This window comes from Haemaphysalis longicornis, unplaced genomic scaffold (genome assembly GCF_048455015.1).
Source record: "Haemaphysalis longicornis isolate Haplotype H1 unplaced genomic scaffold, Haemaphysalis longicornis Haplotype H1 scaffold_12, whole genome shotgun sequence".
Classification (NCBI taxonomy): Eukaryota; Metazoa; Arthropoda; class Arachnida; order Ixodida; family Ixodidae; genus Haemaphysalis; species Haemaphysalis longicornis.
In genome coordinates, this window is record NW_027526225.1 from 90,372,056 (window position 1) to 90,398,833 (window position 26,778).

Here is a 26,778-nt window from a genome sequence, read left to right on the forward strand (position 1 = left end):
AGCCCACCTGCCAGAAGCGTGCCTAGAGCTTTTACGAGTGCCCAGACAACCACCAACAAAAGCCTTGGTGCCATTATGGAATGAAAAACAAGCATAACATGATACAATTATCATTTTACCTACCGTATTTATTCGAATCTAAGCCGACAGCTTTTTTGAAATACTGATATATCGAACTCCAGGGTCGGCTTGGATTCGAGGATTTTGAAACACACGCCAATTTCCAAGTGAAATTGAGGGAAGTGGCGCGCAGCTAGCGCCACCCAGAAAAGAAAGTATTGTAGCCATTACTAGACGAGTCAGTAGCCACTTAAGGGCTGGGGGCGATGCCGCCATTTTGAACTGTGCAGATAGTGACCTGTGTGCGGTGTGGCGTTTGGTTTTGACAGCGCAATGGCACCAAACAAGCGGTGCCATTATAGTGCCGCTTTTAAAAGAAAAGTTGTTTTAGACGCGGAGTTGTCGTCGAACGTTCAAGCCGGGCGGGACTTCGGCGCGGATGAAAAAAATGTCCGTCGTTGGAGGACGCAACAGGAGAGGGTATTTGCGTGTGCCGCAACGAGGATGGCATTCAACGGACCACAAGAAGGCCGTCACCACGAAATAGAGATGGCATTGGCTGGCTTCGTTCGGACGCAGTGAGCACCTACCTTTCCAGTAAAGTGCTCCAGGCAAAAGCAAGGGAACTTTTAAGGGAACGAGGCTTATCGCGGGCACACTTCAAAGCCAGTCGGGGCTGGCTACAGAAATTCATAAAGCGCTTCGGCTTTAGCCTCCGTCGTCGAACCTCAATCAAGCAGAAGTTGCCTGGTGATTTTGAAGAGAAACTGATTGAGTTCCAGCACCACATCTTCATGTTCAATAAACGTATTTTCTTTTTGTGAACGCTGACCTCGCCTTTTTGTTCGGCCTACATTCGAGGTAAGTTTCTTTTTTTCGTGGCTTTGGACTTTCAGGAGTCAGCTTAGAGTCGGGGCCGGCCTAGATTTGAATAAATACGGCAAGTACGCACCATAGTAAAAGCATAGCAGCACACAACGCCCTGAATTAAAATACCTGGTTGGATGCACACGTACATTTTATTCAACTTCAAGAAAATCAAGAAATGGTTTCGAGCAAACACATCCTCTGAACTAACGAACTAACACATCGTTTGAGGCTGAAGCGCAAAATTAAAAGGCCGTCGACTGCCTCCTCTTCGTCGTAAGTGTAACACTTGCTTCTTGTGATACAGGGGCGAACAAGTCACTTCACTCCGGCACAAGCCGAGAAGGTTTTTAAAAAAAATCGCGCACACTCTAGATACCCATTAAATCGTTGCAAGTGACAATTCCAACATAGCAAGCACGTCCTCCCGCAGGAGCACGCTGTTCGCTACATAGAGTTTCATACAATAACAACTGGAGAGGAATCTGGCGCTGCGATCATCTGCCGCGATGAGCATGGTGGGTAGTTCTGGATTGGGATTGGCGCTTGATGGCTTGTAGAAGTTATTATGGATTGAAACGTGAAGCCAGTTCGTTTTCATTTTGGACTTGCATGAACGCATTTGCATATGCGGTGTGCTGAAAGAAGCGTTCGAAAATACGTTTCTCCTTGAACTGAATGCCGAATGCGCATTGACGCCGCCCTGAGTGGAAATGTTTTATAAGCAGAGTTGAGGATGGGGTGGGTTATGAATTCACTGCCGGCACAGCGAGCACGAAAACACAAATGACGGCGCTGTATGCGGCGAAGTTGCCTGCGAATTAGGAGTTGCGGTGCTGCTTATTCGGAACAGCAATGTATTTTCGAAGCTGACGACAGTTGCGAGCTGCTTGGAACTGCCACAATTTTCGCGCAAACGCCGGCTCCTACAATGTAGACCAGCAGTACCAGCGGCTGATAGGATCGCAGCTTGACGAATGTCACTAATTCAGGTTAGAATAACTTCGCCAAAAATAATAGATTTTTTTAGGGGCAAAAAACTTTTCTTAATATTAAAAACTACAAGCGCCAAAACTTTTACAAAAAAATTACGCCCACCTCCCCTCGCGGGAACCCTGGTGTGATGCGACGCTGAGGGAGGTTCAAGCGCAAGCGGAGAGTAACCGTCGACCGAAAGGCCGCCGGAGAGCGGCACACCGGTTATATGCGCAGCGTGCCCGAAGGAGAGGAGACCGCGGAAAGAGAGAGTACTGCACATGCGCAGCAACGCGCGCAGCGCTGCCCACCAGCGGAGTGAGAGCGCGCTGGGCCGCACACCTGCAGATGTTGAGAGAGAGTGTTTGCTCTCACCTGGGCACACGCCGGCGCCAGTGCGCCTGCCGCAGCTATGACGCAATACAATCCAACACAATCCACTTTAATTCAATCCAATCCAAATCCAATCTAAGCCAATCCAATCGAATTCAATTCAATGCCCCTCGCGAGAGAGAGTTCGCTATCAGAGAGGAGAGGGGGTGAGCGGAGGAGAGTGCGGACGCCGACGACGACGGACGCACGCAGGAAGGACAGGGCCGCCGACAAGAAATGCTCTCAGCGTCGCATCTAATAGTTTTAAAGAAGTCCATGTCCCGCTGTAGTTGGCAGCAAATGGCAAACCTACTCCACAAAGCTCCTCGACTCCGCGTCTGCTTTTTATTTAAACACGCTGTTTTATTTCGTACAAAACCAGTCTTTCGTCACTAGCTTTCTTGTTCATCATGCAATTTGTAAACAGCGAACCGGGCAATCAGAGTTTTTTTGCCAAAAAACACAATTTGCGCAGCCGTAGGACCGTTTCGATCCTACACACTCCGGTTCCAGAACTACCCATCATTCCCATCAAATCGTAAGCGCCACCTCGGAGTTTGCGTTGACACTAGCGGCAGTTTCCCCTCTGGTTATTATGGTATGAAACTCTATGGTGCACTAGACGTCGTGCCAATACATTTGTCTTTCAGCTACAATGAAGCAGGGGTATGCACGCAGCCCGGATTCTGAAGCGTAGCTCTGCAACTAGTATATATAGCATAACTTTGCATGTATAATCCCTTCAGCACAGTCATCAACATCATCATCACTGCGCCCACAAGGCCATTTAATTATTGGCCCTTGAAAATGGACAATACACGAGGAGAAGACATAAGCAACGCGGGCTGTGTAGGCATTAACTGGGATGACTCCAACCGGTCAACTGATGACAGTTTTGAAAAGAGGCAGGTCAGTGACCTCGGCTACGTGTGCAGGCAGATTGGTATTTCTGTCCCTACCATGCTGGGTACGTAGCGTTACAGTTGAAGTTACAGGACATGCGTTAGGGACGCCCAACTACGTTGGGCTGACAGGCTGGGGAATGATAAAACCGGTGAAAATAGGCATGGCATGGCAGTGGCCTACTCAACTTGCATGACAGTGAACACTACCTACGGTGTTCTTTTAGGGCATGCCACATTGCCAGTAGTCTGGCATTTAATTAGAGGGGCACTGAAGTGAATTTGTCAAGCTCCTTTTTTTGCTTGCACTGCGTAGACTGGCTATTCAGTGTAAAAAACATCACCCAAAAACAAATCAACTTAAAAGAAAAAAAAAACATGCACTATCGGGGACTCAATCTTGCGACTTGCAAAATAACAAACCTAGTGCTCCAGACCACTTGGCCACACGCCACTGGCCAGGGATGCTAGGGGCGCAAATAAAAGGTAGTATACAACGTACAGTCAGTTTACATTTTCATTTAGTTTTAGCACTATAGGGAGCTTAGATGACTATTTCTTGTATAGCGCTCTTCAGTAAGCATCCCCCAAATTCCCACAATATCTCAGGTCTAGCGACTCCATTCCTTAGACGGAAAAGCGTTCACAATGTGTGGTCGTGTTGCCGACCACTATGCTAGTTCATGAGCGCAAAATAGCGCGCGCTTTCTGCATCCTGGTTTTAAATTGTACAATAAAAGTTCCAGTTCCTTGGTACTAATATTACTTTGCTGACTCTTCCCCCGCTTTCAGTTGGCTTTAGATCTTTCTACTAGCGCACCAGTCAACGAAGCATCGCATGTGCGCTTGTGTGGAGCTACTTTGACTTGGAGCTTGATACAGTCTACAAACTGACAAACTAAAGTCCCGTTCTTCCAGGCACAAACGTACCATGGCTTGTTTTCAACTGAGCGAACTAATTGTGATGATCCGCCGGCCGCCAGCTGACTTAACGCTGAGCCAACTAATTCTGTCAGAGGGTCGGCAAGTTGTGCAGTACTAGCCCATTCAAGCCAAGCCACCTTTTTTTGAAATCATACAAAACGTCGTAGAAAATTGGAGAGGATGCAGAGAGGAGGACAGAATTTTCGAATTGATTTTTCTACTGAACAAAGTCGCGTAAACACAGCGAGAAGAGTGGTCGAAACATGGCCTAGAGACTCCAGATACAATTTGCGCTAGTAATCCCGCAATGTTTACAAATCACTTCAGTGTCCCTAAAAGTGCAGAACAGTTCACTTACAGGGGCAAGAAAAGTAAACCTTAAACCTCAGTCAGAAAATATCTTGACACTTATCTCTCTACTAGAAACTTCGTAGCTACATTTTAATAACAGATGCCACATTTCCAGCAGTATCTAAAGAAACACCGGTGGTGCCTTCAGAATACAAAGAAGCGGTTTCTGACCTTGCCTGGATGTGGCAGGTGCAGGTTGATGGACAGGGTCCCACCGGAGTCCAGGACGGGAAACACCCGGAACATGACCAGCGTTGGCTCGTGCAGGCTCAGGTTGAAGTCCGACGTGAAGTTTGAATTTTCCGGGCCAGCGTCCAGTCGGTAGCCATACTCAAACGTTCCCGGCATGTTGACATGCTGAAACAGCAACGAGAAATGGCTCGCACGCTACCTTAGGGAGTGCCAGCCACTTGGACTGCCCGACCACAGCCAGATTTCACTCAAACTATGACTTGGGCACATTATGCAACAAGAAGGGCTGCCACCGAACACTACACACCGCCATTTGTCGACAATCTTTGCAACTGAAGGCTGATCTCGCAGAACATTTCAGGAGCTCTGCAGTTTCACTGCAGATGCTAATTTCACTACGACTACACACATCCCCACCTAGTCAGTTGAAGACTAGACTTTTGTGCAGCAGCAATGTCCATCAACGTAACTGTGATTGGGGTGGGCATTGGTGTTACATTCTCCTCCGCAAGTTACCGTATTTATTCGAATTTAGGCCGGCCCCGATTCTAAGCCGACCCCCGAAAGTCCGAAGGCGCGAAAAAAAAAAAAAAAACTTACCTCGAATGTAGGCCGAACAAAAAGGCGAGGTCAGCGTTCACAAAAAGAAAACACGTTTATTGAACATGAAGATGCGGTGCTGGAACTCAATCAGTTTCTCTTCAAAATCACCGGGCAACTTCTGGGCGATTGAGGTTCGACGACGGAGGCTAAAGCCGAAGTGCTTCATGAATTTCTGTAGCCAGCCCCGACTGGCTTTGAAGAGTGCCCGCGATAAGCCTCGTTCCCTTAAAAGCTCCCTTGCTTTTGCCTGGAGCACTTCCGTCGTTACTGGAAGGGCAGCTGCTCGCTGTGTCTGAACGAAGTCAGCCAATGCCATCTCCATTTCATGGTGACGGCATTCTCGTGGTCCGGTGATTGCCAACCTCATTGCGGCGCACGCAAATATCCTCTCCCGTTGCGTCCTCCAACGACGGACATTTTTTTCATCCACGCCGAAGTCCCGCCCGGCTTGAACGTTCGACGACAATTCCGCAGCTAAAACAACTTTTCTTTTAAAAGCGGCACTATAATGGCACCGCTTCTTTTTGCGCTGTCAAAATCAAACGCCACACCGCACGCATATAGTGCCTAGAATGTACTAGGCACTATAGCACGCAGGCCACTATCTGCACAATTCAAAATGGCGGCCTATGGCCCTTAATGGCTACTGGCTCGTCTAGTAATGGCTACAATACTTTCTTTTCTGGGTGGCGCTAGCTGTGCACCACTTCACTTCGAAATTGGCGCGTATTTCAAAATCCTCGAATCCAAGCCGACCCTGGAGTTTGATATATCAGTATTTCAAAAAAACTATCGGCTTAGATTCGAATAAATACGGTAGACATGGAGCAGGTCTCGATTCCTTTCCTTGCATTCTTTAGAAGCAGAAGTAACAGGACGAGAAGCTTTTCATTAGCACACATTCCTGGACAAACCTAATCCTTTGCCAAGCACCATAGCAATGCTCCTGGCACTAAAGGGGCCATGAAGACAGAATGCAAGCTTGGTTCGTTAGGAAGACTGCTTTGTCCCGATAACGATGGCACCAATTTCATCGCAAACTTCGAACGAATAATCGGGGCATTAAGCAAAAGAGATGAAGAAATGGTCACTTCCCAACAATTCCTCTATGGCATCATGAATACTTGTTTGTGTGATTGGTGGCTGTCCAACTAAGCCACCCCCATGAAACACGAGTGGGCGACTGTAGGGGGGCTTCAAGTTTCGTTTGACTGTATCACTTGAATCCTAACATGAAGTTAACACACCGATGTAACAATGTTTTTAGTGCTGACGACAATTGCATATAACTGCGGGTAACTCATGGGACCCGGACCTAACCTTTAGTGCTGGCCTAAAATGCATTGTTGCTGCCCATATTATGCGACTGCAGCACAAAATTTAAGTTCGTCAATTATTCTTACGTTTTCTTTTGTGCCTGGAATACACCTAGGTGAGTTATCAAAGGCCAGTTCTTTCGAATTTCACACAGTTGTATTTTGTCTTCAGAGCCCAAAGCTGTATTTTGCCTTTGTAGCCTGTCAGTGACTTCTTAACAGCAGTATTAAAAGAAGCCTACAGCTAAAGGCTTACTAAGAGGGTTTAACTTAAATTGAGGACTCAGCGAGCAATGGAACAGAAGATGATGGGTGTAACGTTAAGGGACAAGGAGAGACGGGAGTGGGTCAGGGAACAAACGTGTGTTAGGGACACATTAGTAGAAATTAAGAAGAAGAAATGGGCGTGGGTAGGGCATGTAATGCGAAGGAAAAATAACCCTTGGTCATTAAGGGTAACAGAGTGGATCCCTAGAGAAGGCAAGTGTGGAAGGGGACAGCAGAAAGTTAGATGGACAGATGAGATCAAGAAGTTTGCCGGGATAAATTGGTCGCAGTGAGCACAGGACCGGGATAATTGGAGATCCATGGGAGAGGCCTTTGCCCTGCAGTGGGCATAGATAGGCCGATGATGATGATGACAACTAAAGGCCCACCAGGTGGGAGTCCGACTTGCGAAGAACTCACAGTAAGCTCGTGCGAGGGCCAGCAGGAGTCTGAAAAGCTGGGCGCCTGGAGGTACTCCTTGAGGACAGACATCAGGGTCGTCGCATTGGCACTCAGCATCGTGCCCAACATCTCCATGTTGTCCTTCCTCCTGTCCTTCCCGACAGACGGGCTCGCATTGGCCGACCTGCAATCTAGGGGCCGCCAAGCCCCAAAGGGCAGGTCAGGGAACCCGGGTCAGCGAGTGCAAACAGGAAAGCGGACATCAACCACGCACGGCTTGTGAGGTTATGCCTTTGGGTGATGGCGCCTCACTTTTCAGAGCTAAGAAATCCGGCAAAATGAAACTGGTGCCTTTTCACTCCCCAAAGACATTTTTTGGCCATTGTAAACACAGTTCAGCTATAATACGGTATACAGTGTAGCGACGGTTCTCATCACAGCAAGAAAAGCAGCTACACCTATGCTTCTAGTTCAGTTCAGTTTATTCACTAAAAAATATCTAGATGGATATACATGGATTCCTGGGCTAAAAACTGTTAAAAACAACTTGACTAGAGCCTAGGTGATTCAAGGCACGGCTTACATGGCATTGCGTACAGTAAAGAAACATTAGGAACAAATACAATGTTTCCAAAGATGTGTAGTTTGCAAACAACAACAAACTTCAATTTCAAAAATATTTATACTTTCCCATGAACAACATTGAAGGGTCCTGACCGATAGCTTCCACCGAAAAGTTATAGAAAAAAACAGCCTCTCATTCCTGTCTTTTTTTCCAAGTAAAAAAAAAAGAAATAGCCATGTTGAAAGATTGTCAAATGAGAGACACCTGGCGGCAATACTGACTCAGTATCCACCACTCTGCACAACCTTGTTCTTACAAGAGACACTCAAGGGACCCAGAAAATGTGTCTATAGTAACCAAGGTCTCTTACATGCAATGTTGCTAACATGGCGAATGTAGGGAAACTAACCAAACAGACTTCATTCAAATGTCTCTTATAACCAAGTGTCTCTTGTAACAGTCTCTTGTAACGAGCTTTTACTGTAACAACTTTTTTTTTCACCTAAAACAGAGCTATGTTTTCGAGCTGAACTCGTATAGGCACCCCTAGAAGTGCCCACTCCGCCACTCCGCAATAAAAGGGACCCATAGTTCACAACTGATTGATTGATTGATTGTAGGGTTTAACGCACCGACGCAACGCAGGCGATGAGGCGCGCCGTAGTGGAGGGCTCCGGATTAATTTCGACAACCTGGGTATCTTTAACGTGCACCGAAATCTCGTACACACTGGCGTTTTTGCTTTTCGCCTCCATTAGAAAAGCGGCTGCCGCGGCCGGGAATCGAACCCGCGACCTCGTGCTCAGCAGCGCAACGCCTTAGCCACTGAGCCACCGTGGCGGGTCATAGTTCACAACTCCTGCAGTGGCACGGTGAATGCAGCAGTTGCATGGTCTGCTGCAACAGCCGCAAAGGCTGGTTTGGCAAACACTTGCAAATGTTTTGCAAATGTCTGGCTCACCAGGAAGCAACATTCCGTTCCCATATACAGTATTTATTCCCATATACAGAAGTGGGTTTTAGAGCAAATGGCCTGGGTTTGAGCCCCAGCAATGTTTCCTTTTTTCAGGACCCATTGGTTTTTGTTTGTTTGATTGTTTCAGTAAAATGCACTTGTACCTCAACTCAACGTATTTTTTCCGTAAATCAGGGTGGCTTCGTATCTCTTCAGTAAAATGCACTCGCAGCCCAATTCTACGCATTCTTTCCGTAAGTCAGGGTGGCTTCGAATCCCTTAGGTCAGTTTAGGAGTGGGGCACAGCATATTGCCGCAAACCACGCATTGGATTAGTGTACGTTCTGTTTTTACCACCCGGCTGTACCGGGCTGCGTTATCGGTGTCTCAAGCGAAGTGCATATTCTATTCCTTTTTTCTTATGCCGGACGGGTTATCTCATTTGATAGGGAGAATGTTTCGCCCTAACGCCACTAGCCTAGAATAGCCTTCTTTGATCTACAGTGTCCTCGATGTAATTCGACGGTTCAAGAAACACCCACACCGAAAGATAAATGCCTGCAGAGCAGACAACGCGGCACTCGATTCGCCGACACCAGTCTGCGCACGTCACTTCGTTGACTGCTGTTTCGCCGCCTGTGTATTCGTTGAGTTTTTAGGGGAGCACAAGTTCACTCCAATAAACTTGTCTTATCTTCAAGTCAACTGCGTCGTCTTTGGCTACGTGACAATATCAACACGTTCAATCACCACTCTGAATCGCATCAGGAGTGCCGGGCTCGTACCCATCTCGGAATGGTATATCGCCGCCAGAAAGCACTCACCATGAGGCGAGAGAAGGATTTTGAACTCCAGAGCATCGCCCTCTTCGTCCAGTGGGACGGTGGGTTCGACCAGAATGTAGCTCCAGCCTTCTGCGGCGGGGACCATGGTCCCCCGGCAAGGCTCCCCCGCCTCGGACGCGGAGCAGTTGACTGTGGCCGTCCGCCGCGACACCTCCACGTCCACGTCCTCTTCTGCCGACGGGGGAACGTCGGCGGTGGCTCGCACAACCACCGGACATGGGTCGGCAGTGCCGTTGCCTTGCAATTTACACTCGGACAGGAAGAAATCCAGGCTCCACTGCTCCCGCGACGAGGCAAACCTTTAGGGAAAGAAGGCAGTTGAAGATGGGGTTGATCCCGGTTTCAAAAGGATCCGTAAGAACAGTGGGGCTCTGCGATTACAAGTCTCAGAGTCACCACAGGTTTCCCCGAGAAGTAATCTGGCATTCACTTTTCTTGTATTTCAGTGGCGTCGGGAAACCTGGGGACATTCACGGACTATCTGCAGTAGGTCTGGGACTGTAAATCAAACAGCCAGCCCCACTGCGCGTAGCAACAAAGCTTTGCCAGGCTATTAATTCGAGCACAGATGGAGCGGAAGATGCACGGTTACTGGCAGTCATGCGAGGCTTCATAAAAGGCAATCTTTCAGAGGCAAGGAAATTAAAAGCGGAAACAGGCGAACACAAGTTAAGTGCTTTCCTGACGAATTCTTCTACGCGAACTACATTAGAGTAATTCCTTCTTCATCATTCAAAATATGACTTATACGTTGTCCTTGAAGAGCAAGCTGAAAAACAAAAATGTTCACTGTCCCCTGTCTGAAGCTAGGCACATTAGACCACACTACAGGTACAGCAGCCTGTTTATGATAACCGCCGCTACCGCAAGTACAGCTATTCCAGCGCACCAAACATGACGGCAATGCAAAGCAACTGACGAGTTCTGGGCCGCCTTCTGAAGAAAAAAGAAATGTTGCTCGAGTAAATTAAGCAAAGAAGTCACTTCTTTAGAGCAATACCCCTCAACGGAATTCTGTCCTAAGTGCTTGTGTGAACCCAGCAGAGCACATCTTGGTGCTTTAATTCAGGCTGAGTGTTGTTCCCTATCGTGGGCGTTTGGAGACACAAGTGGATGGAGTTTTCACCTGAAGTAGGTAGGCCGCACAAGGCGCAGGGAGGTGGCCTGGGTGGGCAGGAGGTCGATGACCTCGGGCAGCAGGTATGGGGTCAGCGAGCTCGACAGGAACACCTCGCATGGTGAGAACAGGTCCTGCGTTGCCCACCCGCACATTTATTTTCTCAGCACACCCAAGGTTTTCCATTAATGCACCACAGGTAGGTGTGGTGTTAAAGACGTGTCCGTGTTCATTTGTTGCTCACGGTGGTCACTCAATTCCCACAAGAACACTGAGTGCATGCAGTTGTTTGAAGGCTTGAAAAATCTAGTGTAGCAGCCACTTACGCCGACCACCAGTAGAAAAATCTGAACATCACACTGAATCACAGGCCACTGTGACTTCGTGCAACGTTAAATCACAGCTACTAAATCACACGCCACAAATGCAAAAAAATAAAAAAACTCATTTTTTGGGTGGTCTAGTAATTTGATGTTGAACAAATTTTTAGACTAAGTGAACTGCGGTGTGAACCTGGAACAAAATCCAAAATTTGAAAAACCTTGCCTGAATCGCATTCTTTTGCAAAAACTTAGCCTGAACCTAAAAAAACGACAGCTCACTTGTGGACTAGCTGGCATTCCTAAATTTTGTAAACACTGCTCTAAGTTTGCAGGAACGAAGACTGAAAAAGCACACGATGCACGCGCACAAAAGTTGTGGGGGTGTATCGCGTGTTTTTTTCAGTCTTCATTCCTGTAGACTGTCACAGCAGTGTTTTCAAAACTTAACCTAAAATATTTAAGGGGAAGAGTGGCCTTAAGCTATTTTTTTTACTTACTAATCAATTTTAATGAAACTGCAGAGCATTATGAAGCTTTTTGTGCTGATTTCAAATCTACAATTAAATTTTTGCAAGTTGATTATTTTTTGAGATAATTAATGATTAATGCCATTATTTTGGGTCGTAATTACAAAATAACCACTCCATACAGAATGGCAATTACCCCGTGGCTTGGCAAACAAATGACTAAAGAATACAGCAATGGAAGAACTTTTTTGATTTAGCTATTTTTGGTACTTTTACAACAGACTGAAATTCACTCCTGCCTCGCTCTGCCAGAAATGGCTCACAGGTGGTGTCAATTGAATACAATAATAAATTTCCGAAGCCTCCATTTGAAAAAATTTGTTTCCAACATTGTGTTCTCCACTCATTTAGGTATTAAGAAGCCAAAAAAATTTACGGCTGTACCTGCTCTGGGTGCAGAGATATCCAATGGCAAAATGCTAGCTTCGCGTTGCAAGAAAAGTGCTGTTTCACCATTGAATTCTGCGCGAACTGAGCTGTAGAGTGCACTTTCAAACACTATTTACAATAAAATACGGTGCCGTTTGATGAAGAAATTTGCAGACTGAACAAAAAAAAAAATGGCCGTGGATGCCGAAAATGCGATTTTTCAGAAAATGATTTTTTGACCGTTTTTCAGCCCTGAAGAGACATCTGCCCCCTTAAGTATGCTTGAATTTCAGCACCCCCAAAAAAGACAGTACTCTGAGCACGAATAGCAGCTGCAAGCAAAAGTGGTGGGGCACCTTCTGCAAAATCCGCTGGTGGGGATCTAGCGTAAAGGCGGCCGCGAACCACTGTCCGGGGTCGGGGGAGGTGACGTTGACGGTGTGCAGCTTGGAGTCGGTGCGGAAGAGCAAACTGCGCAGCCGCTGCCGCCGCGTCTCAAAGTGGTCGGGGAAGCTGGCATTCAGTGGGCTCAGCACGGGCATCCCACCGTACTGCAGGTACCTGCGCACAGGGCAGCACGGTACCACGCTGTGCTCTCAGTGTGCCCTCCCTTCTCACACACTGGACAGATGGCAAAGAGTAGGCGAACGTAACGGGTAGAATGGAAGGAAAAGAGGAGCGGAACCTCCATATACGTTCTGTGTATGTTTTGCGCAATTAGTATTCCGGATAAATTTCGTACTTCCGTATAGGTTGTATTCACTGGCGAGGCACGCATGCAGGCAACCATGTGAGTGAACTGTTGCTGGTTACGTCGGGCTCCATGGGATGTCGGTTTAATTAAGCACATGATGTGTGTTAGACGTTCCAAACTACACCCCACCAAACGAAAAGTAATGCCTCGACTCCAATATGAGTGCGATTTTAATAGCATCTCTGTTGGCACCACTGTTGAGAATCGGGTTGAAACGGAGCAGACGACGCACGCCGGTGTTTTTTTTCTTCTTCTTCTAGGGTGTGCGAGCACAGTGGCACAAGACGTGCCATGTCCGTGGCGCTTCAGCCATATCTGTGGCCGTTTCCAGTGTTGCCAAGTGAAGAAATTTACAGCTACACTTTTCAGTGAATACCACCTATACATCCAGACATAACTGTTCCCTGAAAACGTAATAAGCTCAGAGTCAATGTAACTGGGCGATAAATTCAACAAATACGTCCAAGCAGCAAACAGGGAGGTGACCCTTTGCAGATGTGTGCTCCTACAATCTAATTGATGAAAACAGTATGCATTCAGGAAAGCCCTGCTTCAAGCTCCTGATTCAAATAGGCATGTGCATGTGATATCCTCATCATGCCTCCTCCTGATGGATCATCCAGCAGCCCTCTCAGCAAGCACTGGTTGTTGATTAAAAATTCAAGGTTTATTCCCCTATAAACAGAATAATTAAAAAAAATATGAACTTACTGACAGGTGTTGCTACACTCGTACACATGCAATCCTCAAAAAAAAATTTCAAAATTAGGGGGTTGATGCGCCGAGGCTACACCTAGGCTACGAGGTGCGCTGTAGTTGAAGTCTACGGATTCATTCAGACCCCCTGGGTATTTTAATGTGTGTTGAAGCACCTACAGACGGGCATTTTCATTTTGCACCTGCATCAGAAGGATAGCCACTGCAACCGGGACTGAATCCATGACCTCGAGCTCATCCCAAGCCCCAATGGTGGGTCACTCCTCTTGAGCCTCCTCCTCTCCCTAACACTGAGACGCCACTGTTCTTCTACAGGCGAGGGATCATGGCTCCACCGAATGTCACATCACTTGTTCCCCTCAAGAGGCACGATGACCAGGGGGACAACGATAGGTATGTGATCCCAGTTCTCATCCACTGCCCGCTTCTCCTCAACGTGCGGTGTGGGATAACCCCGCACTCTTTGTTATGGGGAGCAGGACTGTGACATTGAGCATCAATTCCACCCGTCACGTCCGTGAAGAGTGAAATGGCGGTGGGAGATCCTCTGGCGGCGGCAGCAGTGCACGCAGCCACTCACAGGTGGACGGTGTCCAGCCTGCAGTAGGCGCTGATGTTGGCCTTGAAGGTCCAGCTGGCCCTGAGCGTGCCCTGGGGGATCACAAACGGCAGCAGCGTCACGTCCCCGTACCGCCGGAAGGGGAACACCATGCGTGGCTCCAGCGTCTGGCTCATGGCAGCTGTGTCCAGCTCTGCAACAAAAGGGAAGGGTTACACTCCACTGATTAAGGGAGGGAAGCTTGAGGGGACATGCATACAAAATGCAAGTTTGTTTTATTCGAAAGATTTCGTGTTTAAGACTGCCCCCAGCGCTTGTCCGGCAGCAAACGATGTTTCATTCAACCATGAGAAATCAACCAATTTCAGTTAAAATTTTGATTCGCCCACCAAATCGCGTGTTTTCACGACTGCCATAACATCACAGGTCTTCAAGCAGCTGCTGGGAGCTTTGTTCACCGTCAGTCAACCTAGATGGCGCCACCATACCGCGGCGGACCGTTTTCTGCCTTTGCTTTGTTTTTGACCGTTTTTGCACCTGGGTTGTTTTTGTTAAGGTAGAAACTAGTCGCTTCGTGAAACATGGTGTTACATGGTCATGTAAGACATCTTCACTTACACCAATCAGCCAGTGTCGTCCGAGACAACCCCACAGCGCCACAGTGCTGCGCAGCTAAAACAAGCATAGTGCGCGCAGAACCAACAGCAGCACGCATCGGTACTTCTATGCTTACGCGCGTTTTCCTAACTTCCACTGTTTACCGCACCATTCTTACTGCTATAAATAGAATGGGCCCTAAATGTAAGCGCAAATAGCTCGTTCGGCAAGCTTATAAGGTCTGCCTGATTTGGTGTTTGCTTTTGCCAGCCTCAGCCAATCGCAGAGCTGGCACATATGACATCATAGGTTCTGTTGCGGGAAATGAGCTAGTGGGTCGCATGGCCATTCCCTTTCTTCCTAATTATGTAGCTTATTTGAGCGAAGTTAACGTTAAAGAGTGGCATCAGTATGATTCTGACGAGGCAATCTTTTGAATGAACCAAACTTTTGTTTGTCTGCGTGGCCCCTTTAAGGGGGACTCACATGATCACATTCCCACGGTACTTAGTAATTCATCACCCATAAAATTAAAAAGCATCGTGTACCGATACAAAAGGGTTCACGAATTCACAGAACTGTTCCTAACGGCCTCATTTGCTTCTTTTAAAGATATATCACCTCTTTACTGAGATAAAAACAAACAAGAAACACCTTGGTTTATCCAGTTCTCACAAGATGGCGCTAGCTGTCTAGCAAACAAGGGTTTCACTTTTTTATTTCAGTACAGAAGTGGCATATCTCTAAAATAGGCAAACTAGGTCGTTGCGAACACTGATATGTATTAGTAAAGCTTTTCGTATTGGTGCACGATGGTTTTTAAGTCCGTGGGTCATGCAGTAGAACGTCCCATAAGAATGTTCGCAGGTGAGTCCCCCTTAAAGGAGCCATGAAGACATAACACAAGTTTGGTTCATTCAAAATACTGCCTTGTTAGAATCATTCATACTGACACCAGTTTTAACGTAAACTTCGCTCAAATGGGCTATATAATTAGGGAAAAAGGGGATGGCCATGCGACCCACTCGCTCATTTCCCGCAACAGAACCTATGACGTCCGGTTGGCGGGCACGCCAAAAGCAAACACAAATTAGGCTGAGCTTATAAGCCTAAACACAAATTAGGCTGAGCTTATAAGCACCCGCCGCGGTGGCTCAGTGGCTAAGGCGTTGCGCTGCTGAGCACAAGGTCGCGGGTTCGATTCCCGGCTGCGACGGCTGCTTTTCTGATGGAGGCGAAAAGCAAAAACGCCCGTGTGTACGAGATTTCGGCGCACGTTAAAGATCCCCAGGTGGTCAAAATTAATCCGGAGCCCTCCACTACGGCGCACCTCATCGCCTGCGTTGCGTCGGCATGTTAAACCCTACAATTAATCAATCGAGCTTATAAGCTTGCAGAACGAACTATTTGTGCTTAAATTTAAGGCACATTCTCTTTAAAGCAATAAGAATGGTTGGACAAACAGTGGGAGTTACGAAAGCACATGTAAACATAGAAGTACTGATGCGTACTGCTGTTGGTACTGTGTGCACTATGCTTGGTATAGCTGCACAGCATTGCGGGGCTTTGGGGTAGTCTCAGACGACACTGGCCGATTGCTGCAAGCAACGGTGTGTTATGTGACCATATTTGTCGAGCGAGCACTATGTTTCACAAGATGACTATTTTCTCCTCGAACAAAAACAAGCCAGGTTTAAATACGGCTTGCCACGGTATGGTGGCTCCATCTAGGTTCAGTAACAAACAAACACGCGAACCGCTGTAGGGTACCTCGATGCCAGCGCCGCCGTGCAGGGTGGAGACACCCTTTGAATGGTCCCGTGCCACCGCAATTGGGTCAACGTGCTCAACGTGTTGTTCTTTCGTTTCCCACGAGACCCGGAAACGCGAAACAGATAAGGTGATTCAAACTTCGCCAGTAAACCGCGTTGCGGCGATAATTTCAGCATGGTTTTGATACAATGACTTGCTTCGGCGGCGAGTGAGTGACCTACAATGACGCCGTCAACGTATACATGTCTCCATCCTGTATGGTGGACGCGTGAATCAAGGTACCCTAGGCTGCAGAGCGGTCGGTTCCTGTGATGTCATTGCAGACCACGAAAACACATGATTTAGCAGGAAAATCAAAATTTTAACTTGAATTGATTAATTTATCAGTGATTAAAGCATCATTTGTATCCGGACAAGCGCTGGGGGCATTATAAAACTCGAAATCTTTCGAATAAAACAAGCTTGTATTTCGTGTCTTCATGGCTCCTTTAAAGAGGCCATGAAGACAAAATGCAACTTTGTTCAACTAAAAAAAAAGAACTAGCCTTTGCTACCTCACTCAGTTCCACTCCAGCCATGGAAGATATTTCTTTGAATAAAAAAAAAACACAAGGAATATTAAAAAGCTGTTGAACTTGGTGCTACAGTGACATAATACAGGGCAGCACTATAAACATAGTTATGAGCATGTTAACGGCACATCAGCATTCAAGTGATGTACCCTGTGTTTATGGCCCCTTCAATTTTTTTTTCTCATTTGGACTTGACATCGCTACTACCTTTGACAAAGTAATACGCCTGCTACACTAGCGTCCGAATGTCATTTGAACCAAATGTCATTTGACTCAAATGACAAGTTGTGCTGCTACACTAGGTTTTCAAATGGCTCAAATGACGTTCGAGCCAAATGACCACAGAGAGAGACATTTGGGATTTCAAATGCCATTTCTAGCACTACCGCACGCAGAGTCTTTGATCGGCAATAAAAAATACAATACTTCCGTACGTAAAACAAAATATTTTTGTTTGTGGAACTTTGTGTTCATCTGTTTAAAATATGAAATCAACATATTTAATTTTCATACTCTCAAAACCAGTGGGTCAGTTGCAAAAAAGAAAATAAAACCACGCAAACAGCCACCACGTTAGAGTCCAAACTGGTGTCTCTTCTAATTTGATATCATTTCACTACCTTAGACTGCTCCTAAATTTGTTGTATTATTGTACGAAAACGGAACGGGGTGACAACAGCGCCACTACAGCACGGTGAGCAATTGTGAAAGCTTTCAAATGCCATCAAAATTGTAGTGAGGCACGGCAGATTAATAAGACTTTCACAAATAGCCAGGCCACAATAAAGCAAATGCACATGAATGCATAGGCTGGAGAATCTCAGTAACATACTGCTCACTCGTTAGATGACTTTGTGGCAGCTCTTGAGCAGGCCAAAAGGGTTCCCAATGTTGTTCCTCATTTTATTTCACCTCTCATAATAGCCCGAGACACTATGCTTCCTTTACGGCACAAAATGAAGAATTAAGCGAGTTAAAACTGCATAGTGCAGCCACAAATGAAATTCTGAAAGATTTGCTTTAGTGTTCCCTTAATGCAATTTTCATCTCGTCTCTCTTCAGAATTATTAACACAGTTGGCTGTGTTAATTCCAGCTTCAAAACGTAACTAAGGAAGGTTTGCTAGAGACGAATTTGTGAAGTGAGGAAAAAAAATTGCTATCATACAACCATCTCACCCAAGGCTAGGTAAAAAAAAAAGCTGCTTTGTTGACTAAGACCTAGTCAAAGCAAAATATGCATAAACATTTAAGAACACAAAAATGTCTTGTTTCTGCGAAGTACAGGTTCTAGAGCTAATGCCCTATCCTTTGCACTAACTACACCGGTATTAACGCATGGCTTCAAAACACACAAGCGGTACAGCTTTTTTTTTTTGACAATGCATGTAAACGACTGTTCTAGATCCACACGTTAACATCGCTTAAAGTTGCTTTCAGCACTTCATTGTAAGGAAATAGGTGTTCAGCATAAAGCGCTGCAGTGGCTGCAATGGTTTGGCGCCTCAGAACAATGGGCCTGTTATCAGTGCGTCACCAGTAGTGCCATTCGCAAAGACATGAACCACACAAACAATTCAAGGAAGCAGGTCAACGAATCGGTCTTGCATGAGCTCAGAATCAGGCTACCAATATCATGGTTCGCAGCTCTAGGGGGATGCGGACGTCCTTTTATATTTTAGTTGCTACACAATGACAAAGTTCCGTTATTGCGTGAACCGTACGTTTTATTTTTTTTTTTTTTCCCTTTCGAATGTTGAGCATTACAAGCACTACAGAGACCCAACGTTTCAGTGTGCAGATAAAATGATGCGTTTCGTGCTAACCGAAGAAAGAAAGGCTGCTTCTGGGGATTCCCCTGGTTGCCATAATCCACATAATTCACGTTACTGTAGTTTGGAGAAGCTAGACATCGTACTCGCCCGAAGCACACGTAAGATGCGCTGCTTCTTACGCACGGGCGCTGTTTTTCTGCCAATGAAAGATACGAAGGTAAGAGAATTAAACGGCGCGCGCGGTGGGAGCGGTCAGCGTTATTACGCAAGGCGAAACCGCTTGCGAGGAAAACCCCACAATGCGTAATAAGCAAAGAGCAAGGTCGCGGCGTTTGAAAACACGCCACGGAGAGGAGGCAGGCACGGACAAAGACAGCGAACAACGACCTCCAGTTCAGCACTAGTTTGTCACGGAAAGGCCGCCTTGTCCATCAGATGAGATACCACCGAGACGGCGTTAAGTGCTCAAACATACTCCAAGATTCACGGGTCCTTTCCAAGCACTGTCTCGAACGCTGCTATTAAAGGAACAACAATAAACAGGTGCGGACACCGATGCTCAAGCAATGCAACCTGGCCGACGAAATTAGCGCGCTTGGAATACGACGTACATCCTTTATTCTTTGAACAACGCTGTTTTGTGCAAACTCCCTGTGCAAAAGCAAAATAACGGAACGTGATCCGAGCGCATGATTTATCGGCTATGTTACCTAGGCAACTAGGGGACATGAGATTGTGAACACCGGTGCGTTGTATGAACCTAAAGCTCATTCGCTTCTCAAAGAAGGTGACAGTCTGACCTTTCGTGGACGAGATTTATCAGCACCCACAACAAAGACGTTTGTGTTTGCCATGAGCGCGCATGCGATTGCGTTCCCGGGAGCAGTTGCGGCTGTCCGAATATGAAGAGCACCTACCTGCGCTTGCGCCCTGCCATGGTACAAACGCGAGAGCAAGGAACACACTCTGCAGAGACCAGGCTGCTGGAGCCATCCCTGTGGTCGTGGTCATACTCGCTGCCCCATAAGTATCTGGCCGCCCGAGTTCCTCGGCCGTCCCTGCTCGAGGGGCTGGCAGAATAGGTAATCAGGTGTTGCTTTATGTCATCTATCCACACAACGTAGATATTAAGGGCGCTGCCTGTTACACTACCTCTAGCCTGTGCACACCCTTGCAATGAGATGGTACGTCTACGACATTTGGTTTTTTTCTGTGTTGCATTATGTTGCATTATGTCGATGAGCGTGTCACAGTATTTTGGTTTGCAGATCTATTTGGCAACTCCAATAAAGAATTCTCCCTGTTGAGCAGTATATGCACATTATGCTGGAGTATGCACGTACACGCCAGCCTGCATTCCCAGGAGTGCCACAACCGTCCAAGCTTTTGGAGCATTTTTGGAGCTTCATACGCGAGTTCGAGTACATAGACAGCATAAACAAACAAATTTGCACACAAATTTAGAGAACTTCAAGCGTTTCACTCAGTTTCAGTGGTTACAGATCCCAGGCTATTCCCAGCAAGTGAGCAATTGGGGTAACAATATCGTTATCTCCAGTCAGCAATAACTACATTTAAAAAACATTTTTAATAAATTTTACTGTTTTATATAGTACGAAAAGAAAAAAAATCTTGTAAATCATTCGTAAATAAACATAAACTTTGGCTTTGACTATGGCTTAAGTTGTGGCGTCAATCCAATGGCTTGACTTGACCGGCGCCTCTGTTTGGTGCGTGTGCCCGTGCGTAGCTTTCACGTTTGTCCCCACGTTACTAAACAAGTGTCAACATGGTAAGTGCGAGTTTTTCTTTCGCCTGTACACGTAAAATGAGGACTTTTCTTGCCTCCACACATTACTCTTGGAACAGAAGTGATCTAAGTTGCAACCTGTCCTCCGCAGTTGCCGCTGTCCCTGCTACGGACCGCCCAAAATCATCCTATGGTGAGAGCGCTTCGACGTAGATTGTTGGTGCGCATTGTCGCTGATCGTTGCCTTTTGTTTCAGCTTGTAGAGCTCAAAAATGGAGAAACCTACAACGGCCATTTAGTCAGCTGTGACAATTGGATGAACATCAATCTAAGAGAAGTTATCTGCACCTCCAGGGTATGAACAGTGCTCTGTCTTTCTGAACTTATGGGCATGTGTGGGAAGTTGTGCGAAAGTTAACGGCTGTTGCTTACTTTTGTGCACCTTAGCCGGTCAATTTGATACCATCCTAAAGAGAATGCTCAGAACAGCTTGGGCAAGTAGGTGTTGCATCTCAAATGGAAAAGTGATGTGTAGACGGAGCACAAAGAAAAAGAGGACGTGACAAATTTAATCATTATAAACGCATCCTTGCACATGTACACAAAGTTCGGTTGCCTGGGCATTGCAAATATCTATCTAAAAATTGAGGCTAATTCCATGCAGCACCGCAAAAGGGTAACTCACACAAACAAAACAATTCTTTGCATAGCCGCACCAATGTGAAATGTGGACAACTAGTCGTGTGAGAAGTGCTTGAACCCAACAGAAGTGCTGAAAACAAAAGTTGATTGAAAAGCTTTTTTTTTTTAAAGAATTGCTCCCTTTGTGGGAGTTACCCTTCCATAGTCCTGCATGCGAATGAGTCTAAACTTTTAGATTGGTCTTTGCCATTCATTGCCACTCTGCATACCTTTTCAACATGGGTACGGATGCACGTATATTTATGCTCTTCACTCCAGTAAAATTAACTTGGAGCCTCTGCCATATTGATTCCATCGTCTCTGTTTTTTCTGCTCAAACTGAAAAAAAAAAAACTTACCCTGAAGTCCCGAAAGAACACCCACCCGAAGTGCAGAGATATCAAATTTTAAAATGTGGGATGGGCGATCTTTTGGGTCAGGTGCGAAGAACTAAAAAAAAAGTGGCCCACCAACCTCAACTGCGGAGATATCAAGAAAAAATACCGGACGGGCGAACTTTCAGAAAGGACAAATAAGTGGCTGCATCAACACAGGAATAAATTTTTTGTGTTTATTTCATTCGCTCATCAGCTCTAAAGCCATCAATTTCAGGGGACGGGCAATCTTTCGGGTTTTTTTTTTTTTAGTAAATTGAATATTTCACTTGACAGGTGGGGGTGGGCAGTGTTTCGGGAGTGAGCGTTCGCTTGGAACTCTGCGGTACTGTGTTAAAATCCATCCAGATCCAGCTTCGTATTTTCTGCATTGCTGCCTTTGGTGCAAATCTCGCTACGAGTGGATGCGTTTCCCCGTACAGGATGGCGACAAGTTCTGGCGCATGCCCGAGTGCTACATCCGAGGTAGCACCATCAAGTACCTGCGCATACCTGACGAAGTGATTGACATGGTCAAGGAGGAGATCCAAGTCAAGGGCAGGGGACGCGGCGACTCCAGCAAGCGTGGTGGACCCGGCGCACGTGGTGGTCGCGGAGGAAGGGGTCAGTGCACTTGCTTCATTTTTATTTCAGACCCAGACCACTTGAAGGCTGCTGTGCAAAGTTCTTGGTAACAAAACAGGTGCAGTCACTAATGTGCAAACTGTAATACCCCTGCTACACTAGTGTTCGAATGTCATTTGACTCAATTGCGAAGTTGTGCTGCTCCTCTGGGGTTAGAAATGCCATTCGGCTCAAATGACATTCAAGGCCAGATGAGCACCCAGAGAGACATTTGGGGCTCTCGAACGCCATTTGTAGCACTTTCACGCAGAGTCAGCATAAACAAATACAACACTGGCGTACTTGAAGCAAACAAAATATTCTTAATTGTGGGACTTTTGTTTACTTCTCATTCACTTAAATCGTGATATCGAGATGTAATAATTCCATACTCAACACTACTGCCAGTAAGCGACAAACCAGTGTGGCCAGACAATACAAAGCAACTTCGATTGCGATTCAGAATTAAGCAAAAACTCTGTCAAAGCTTACGTCATTTAGAATATGATATCATTTTACTGCCAAAGGCTGCTGCTAAATTTGATTTTTTGCATTTTTGTGTAAAAACAGAACTCGACAGGAGTAGCGCCACGCAGCACGGCGAGCGATTGTTAAAGCTTTCAAATCCCATCGAAAGTGTAGCGGAGCACGGCAGTTTATGAATGGCATTCGAAACCACTCATTTGAGTCGAATGACATTCAGATGCCAGTGTAGCAGGGGTATAAAACAAGGCTAGGGAAAGTCATAGCGCTGAGAAAGCCTGATGAACCTTGCTGAGAACGAAGTAGCTTGCACTGAAGCAAGCAGAGATGAAAAATTTTTATTGATGTAAAAGCCCTAAAGTGCGCCAGTACACACACACACACACAAAAACGGGCTTTGTTGTCTGGCACAAAAACTGGCCACCTACAAACACTCTAAAAAATGTCGCAATTGGTGCCGAAGTATGTATATATAATAATTTCAATAAAGTAAATCAACGCCATGCTATCTCAGCGTGTTGCTAGCAGTGGAGCAATAGTGAGTCTAGTGGGTGCCGAGCCATATGCTTTTTCCATCAAAGCATGTAAGCAGACTGCAGTGCCCCGAGGAATTCTTCCTTACCAGTTTTTTGCAAATGGCTGTGGATGTTTCAGCAGTTTCCTGGCGTTAATCTCCAGCGGTTTGAGATAGGTGGCGAGGCAGTGGAAGTGATAAGCGAATATATCTACTTAGGCCAAGTAGTGACCCCGGTTCCCAACCATGAGGCAGAGATAATTAGAAGGATAAGAATGGGGTGGAGTGCATTCGGCAGGCATTCTCAGATAATGAATGGCAGCCTAGCATTGCCCCTGAAGAAGAAAGTGTATGACAGCTGCATCTCACCGGTATACTCACCTACGGGACAAACTTGGAGGCTCTCTAAGAGGGTTCAACTTGAATTGAGGACGACTCAGCAAGCAGTGGAACGGAAGATGATAGGTGTAACATTAAGGGACAAAGAGGAGAGTGGAGTGGGTCGGGAACAAACGCGTGTTAAAAACATACTAGTAGAAATTAAGAAGAAGAAATGGGCGTGGGCAGGGCATGTAATGTGGAGGCACGGAGCAAGAATATATAGGAGGCGAGACGGCCCATTGCAACAAGCGAGAGCGAGCGATCAGATAATGTCACAATGGAAAGCAAAGCGGACTGCAAAGCTTCATAGCTGCGACGGCGAAGGAGAGGGTAGCGGCACCTGATGGACGAAGCGATAGCGGCCGCACTAATTCCGCGGCTCAGCAGTGAAATGCCGATTGCGGCGGCCGCGCAGTTTCTTTACCCGCGGCAGATGCCGCTAGTTTAACGTATGACGAGCGCTTGTGACATTATCTGGCCGCGCTAGGAAGCCTAGTTTCGCTTCCTATCTTATTCTTGCTCCGTGTGCGGAGGCAAGATAACCGGTGGTCGTTAAGGGTAACAGAGTGTATCCCTAGGGAAGGCAAGCGTGGCAGGGGGCAGCAGAAAATTAGATGGGCAGATGAGATCAAGAAGTTTGCGGGGATAAATTGGTCGCAGTTGGCACAGGACTGGGATAATTGGAGATCCACGAGAGAGGCCTTTGCCCTGCAGCGGGCGTGGATAGGCTGATGTTGATGATGAATCTTCTGCGCATATTCTTGCCTCGCAGGTGGCACCTTTGGAGGCCGGGGCGGCCGAGGCGAAGAAGGCCGAAGAGGCGGCATGCAGGGCAGGGGCGGCCGCGGTGGTGGTCGAGGCCGAGGAAATTGAATCGAATGCGCGCTCCTACTGACGTCTTTGTTAGGCCTCGCAAAGTTGTGGCTCTAGTACTTTCACAGTGTAGTGCTGTGCAGTGATGCGATGCCACTCTGTGTCATGAAGAACTCATTGTGTAAATAAATTCTCACCGAGTAAAACGGAATGTGCTGTGTGACAATAAACTTGCCCATCAGAGACCTTGGTGGGCCAACCAAGCTTCTTGTCCCCATTTTCTTTGCAGGATATTGGTGCTCAGATTTTTTTACCCTCCTCCTCCGAGGGCACTAGCTAAAGCACACCGCATCTCATGTGCGCATTCCAAACTACTGATTTATTCAGGTGTCTTCTGGCCACTTGGTAAAGACAGAGCATAATCTGTCGCAGAAAACAGCCATGGTAGATTTAAAAAACAAAAAAATGAAAGAAAAGCAGAAGTTGGGAAACTTTCATGGTCACGCCTTCATGGAAATAGGTTTTGCATCGCCCATCCATTCGTGAACTCTTGCAGACACTTAAGGGGAGGAGACAACTTTAACCCATTTGATAATGTGTGCTGCGTTGAACGAGATGGCAGCAGGCCTGTGTTGATGACAACTGATCATCTGAAGTAATTCGATCTATAAAGCACCGTCTCTTTAAATAGCTGAGCAAATCTGTCACTGCATCAGTAAAGATTCTCACTCAACTCTAAAGAATGCCAAACAGCTTTGTCTACATTAAAAGTTGGAGAAACACCCAGTTCATTTCTCAGCTTTGCATAGGTGCCAATCTGCACGACGTGGATCCACATTTTGTAATCGAAAATTGTGGTGTACATTTGGCTTGGCAAACAACCTGCATAGTCCCATTTCAACCTCAATACTACGGCTGTTTGTATTCTCCCCCCAGGTAAGAGACTATACCCAAACTTTTTTCAGTTTCGAAAATAAAAATCCTGTAAAAACGTGGCTTTCTGCTTTGTATCTGCGATCGCTCGATGTGCACGACCAGCTGGACACTTCCAACGACTTCCTGAACGCCGGAGGAACATTTTGACCCCTCAATCGACGTGATCGGACCAGCGGGTGCCACAACAAGCCATTCAGACTCTGCGACCACGCCGACGCCCCACCAGGCCTAGCGTGCACGGCCCCCGCCGTGCACGGCAGCCATCGCGCCGCCGCTGAGCGCGCGCCTCTGTGCCACGCCAACCATGTCCACATCTGCCGACGAGAGCTGCGATGCGACCAACCACCACGGGTCAGCGCCAGAGCCTTCCCTGCAGCATGATGCAGGCAATAACAACGAAGCTGTCACCTCAGACATGGACTTCGACCCTCAAAGTGGCCGTGCCCTTCCAGCCCCCAATCCCTGGCTCACTGTCATAAACTCCCGGAAGCAAAAGTACGTACCTTCTAACCAAGACTCTGCCATGCTATCCAGCAAGCCCCAGGCTCCCAAGCGCATTATCCCGCCGCCCCGGTTCCCACCTACCCACTACATCACTGTTCTGCGACCACACGACGGTCTACGTGTCGACGCGTGGCCCATCCAAGAACTGGCGCGAAGCATCTCGGCTGCGAGCCACATCACCGACTGCCAATTCCGGTGCCTCGTCACCCTCCAGGCACAGTCTAAAACCAATCTCATCGTGGCCGGCACCCCTGACCCTGCCATTGCCGACCGGCTCACCCACATAACGACTATAACCCTCCGCGACGCCCAGTATCAAGTCTCGGCGTATATGAAACCTCCCCCTGGAACTTCCCGGGGCGTCATCCACGGCCTACCAGAGGATATTACGCAAGACCAGCTTGTAGAATACACTGCCACCAATAGACCCTACCTGATTCACGCCAGGCTCATGGGACGGACCCGCTCCGCTCTGCTGACATTCAATGGCACACGGGTACCGTACTATGTCAAGTTCGACTGCGAAATGGTGCGCTGTAGACCCTACCGCCGTGCCATCCAAACTTGCAAGTGTTGCGGTGAAGTGGGACACCGTCAGGATGTGTGCCCCCACCCAGAACAGCCCCACTGCCCTGTCTGTGGCATCCCAACACTCCCTCCTGACCACGTGTGCACCCCCCACTGTAAACTCTGCGAAGGACCCCACCCAACTGCTCATAAGGACTGTCCTAAACGCTTTCTCCCCACACCGCCGCGGAAACCCTCCCGGTCCAATTTTCCCGGGACATCCTACCTGCCAACCTCTCCCAGCCAGGAATACCCGCCGCTGCTCCTTCAATCAGCCGCGACAGTCACCGGGAAGCCATCAACTGCCCAATCTCAGGTGAGCTGGTCAGACGTCACTCGGGCCCCTCCCACTGCTCGTCCCTCCCTACCTACAGCTAACACCCAATCCATTCCTCCCGTCTCCCCTGCCCTCGCCTCGGCGATCGCTGAACTCAAACAGCAACAGCAGAGTTTTCAGTCACAACTGGACGATC

The 26,778-nt window shown here is 47.2% G+C and overlaps 2 protein-coding genes across 2 annotated transcripts in view; one reads left to right on the forward strand and one right to left on the reverse strand.

The window, feature by feature from the left end:
- The window catches only part of LOC144162987 (transmembrane protein 8B-like), a 46,841-nt gene extending 27,066 nt beyond the window's left edge, over positions 1–19,775 (reverse strand). The window contains exons 1-7 of the mRNA XM_077693749.1: positions 19,596–19,775; positions 13,984–14,155; positions 12,289–12,493; positions 10,723–10,847; positions 9,576–9,895; positions 7,250–7,422; positions 4,623–4,808 (exon numbers count right to left, since the gene is read on the reverse strand). Of these exons, the coding sequence (XP_077549875.1) occupies positions 4,623–4,808; positions 7,250–7,422; positions 9,576–9,895; positions 10,723–10,847; positions 12,289–12,493; positions 13,984–14,155; positions 19,596–19,689 (1,275 nt within the window). The 5' untranslated portion in view covers positions 19,690–19,775. The remainder of the gene's footprint in view (positions 1–4,622; positions 4,809–7,249; positions 7,423–9,575; positions 9,896–10,722; positions 10,848–12,288; positions 12,494–13,983; positions 14,156–19,595) is intronic.
- A 581-nt stretch (positions 19,776–20,356) lies between these two features.
- LOC144162988 (U6 snRNA-associated Sm-like protein LSm4) lies at positions 20,357–24,561 on the forward strand. The gene is made up of 5 exons (XM_077693750.1): positions 20,357–20,470; positions 20,580–20,621; positions 20,685–20,783; positions 21,927–22,107; positions 24,258–24,561. The coding sequence occupies exons 1-5, from the start codon at positions 20,468–20,470 to the stop codon at positions 24,356–24,358; spliced, it is 426 nt and encodes a 141-aa protein (XP_077549876.1). The 5' UTR covers positions 20,357–20,467; the 3' UTR covers positions 24,359–24,561.
- Positions 24,562–26,778: the final 2,217 nt, after the last annotated feature.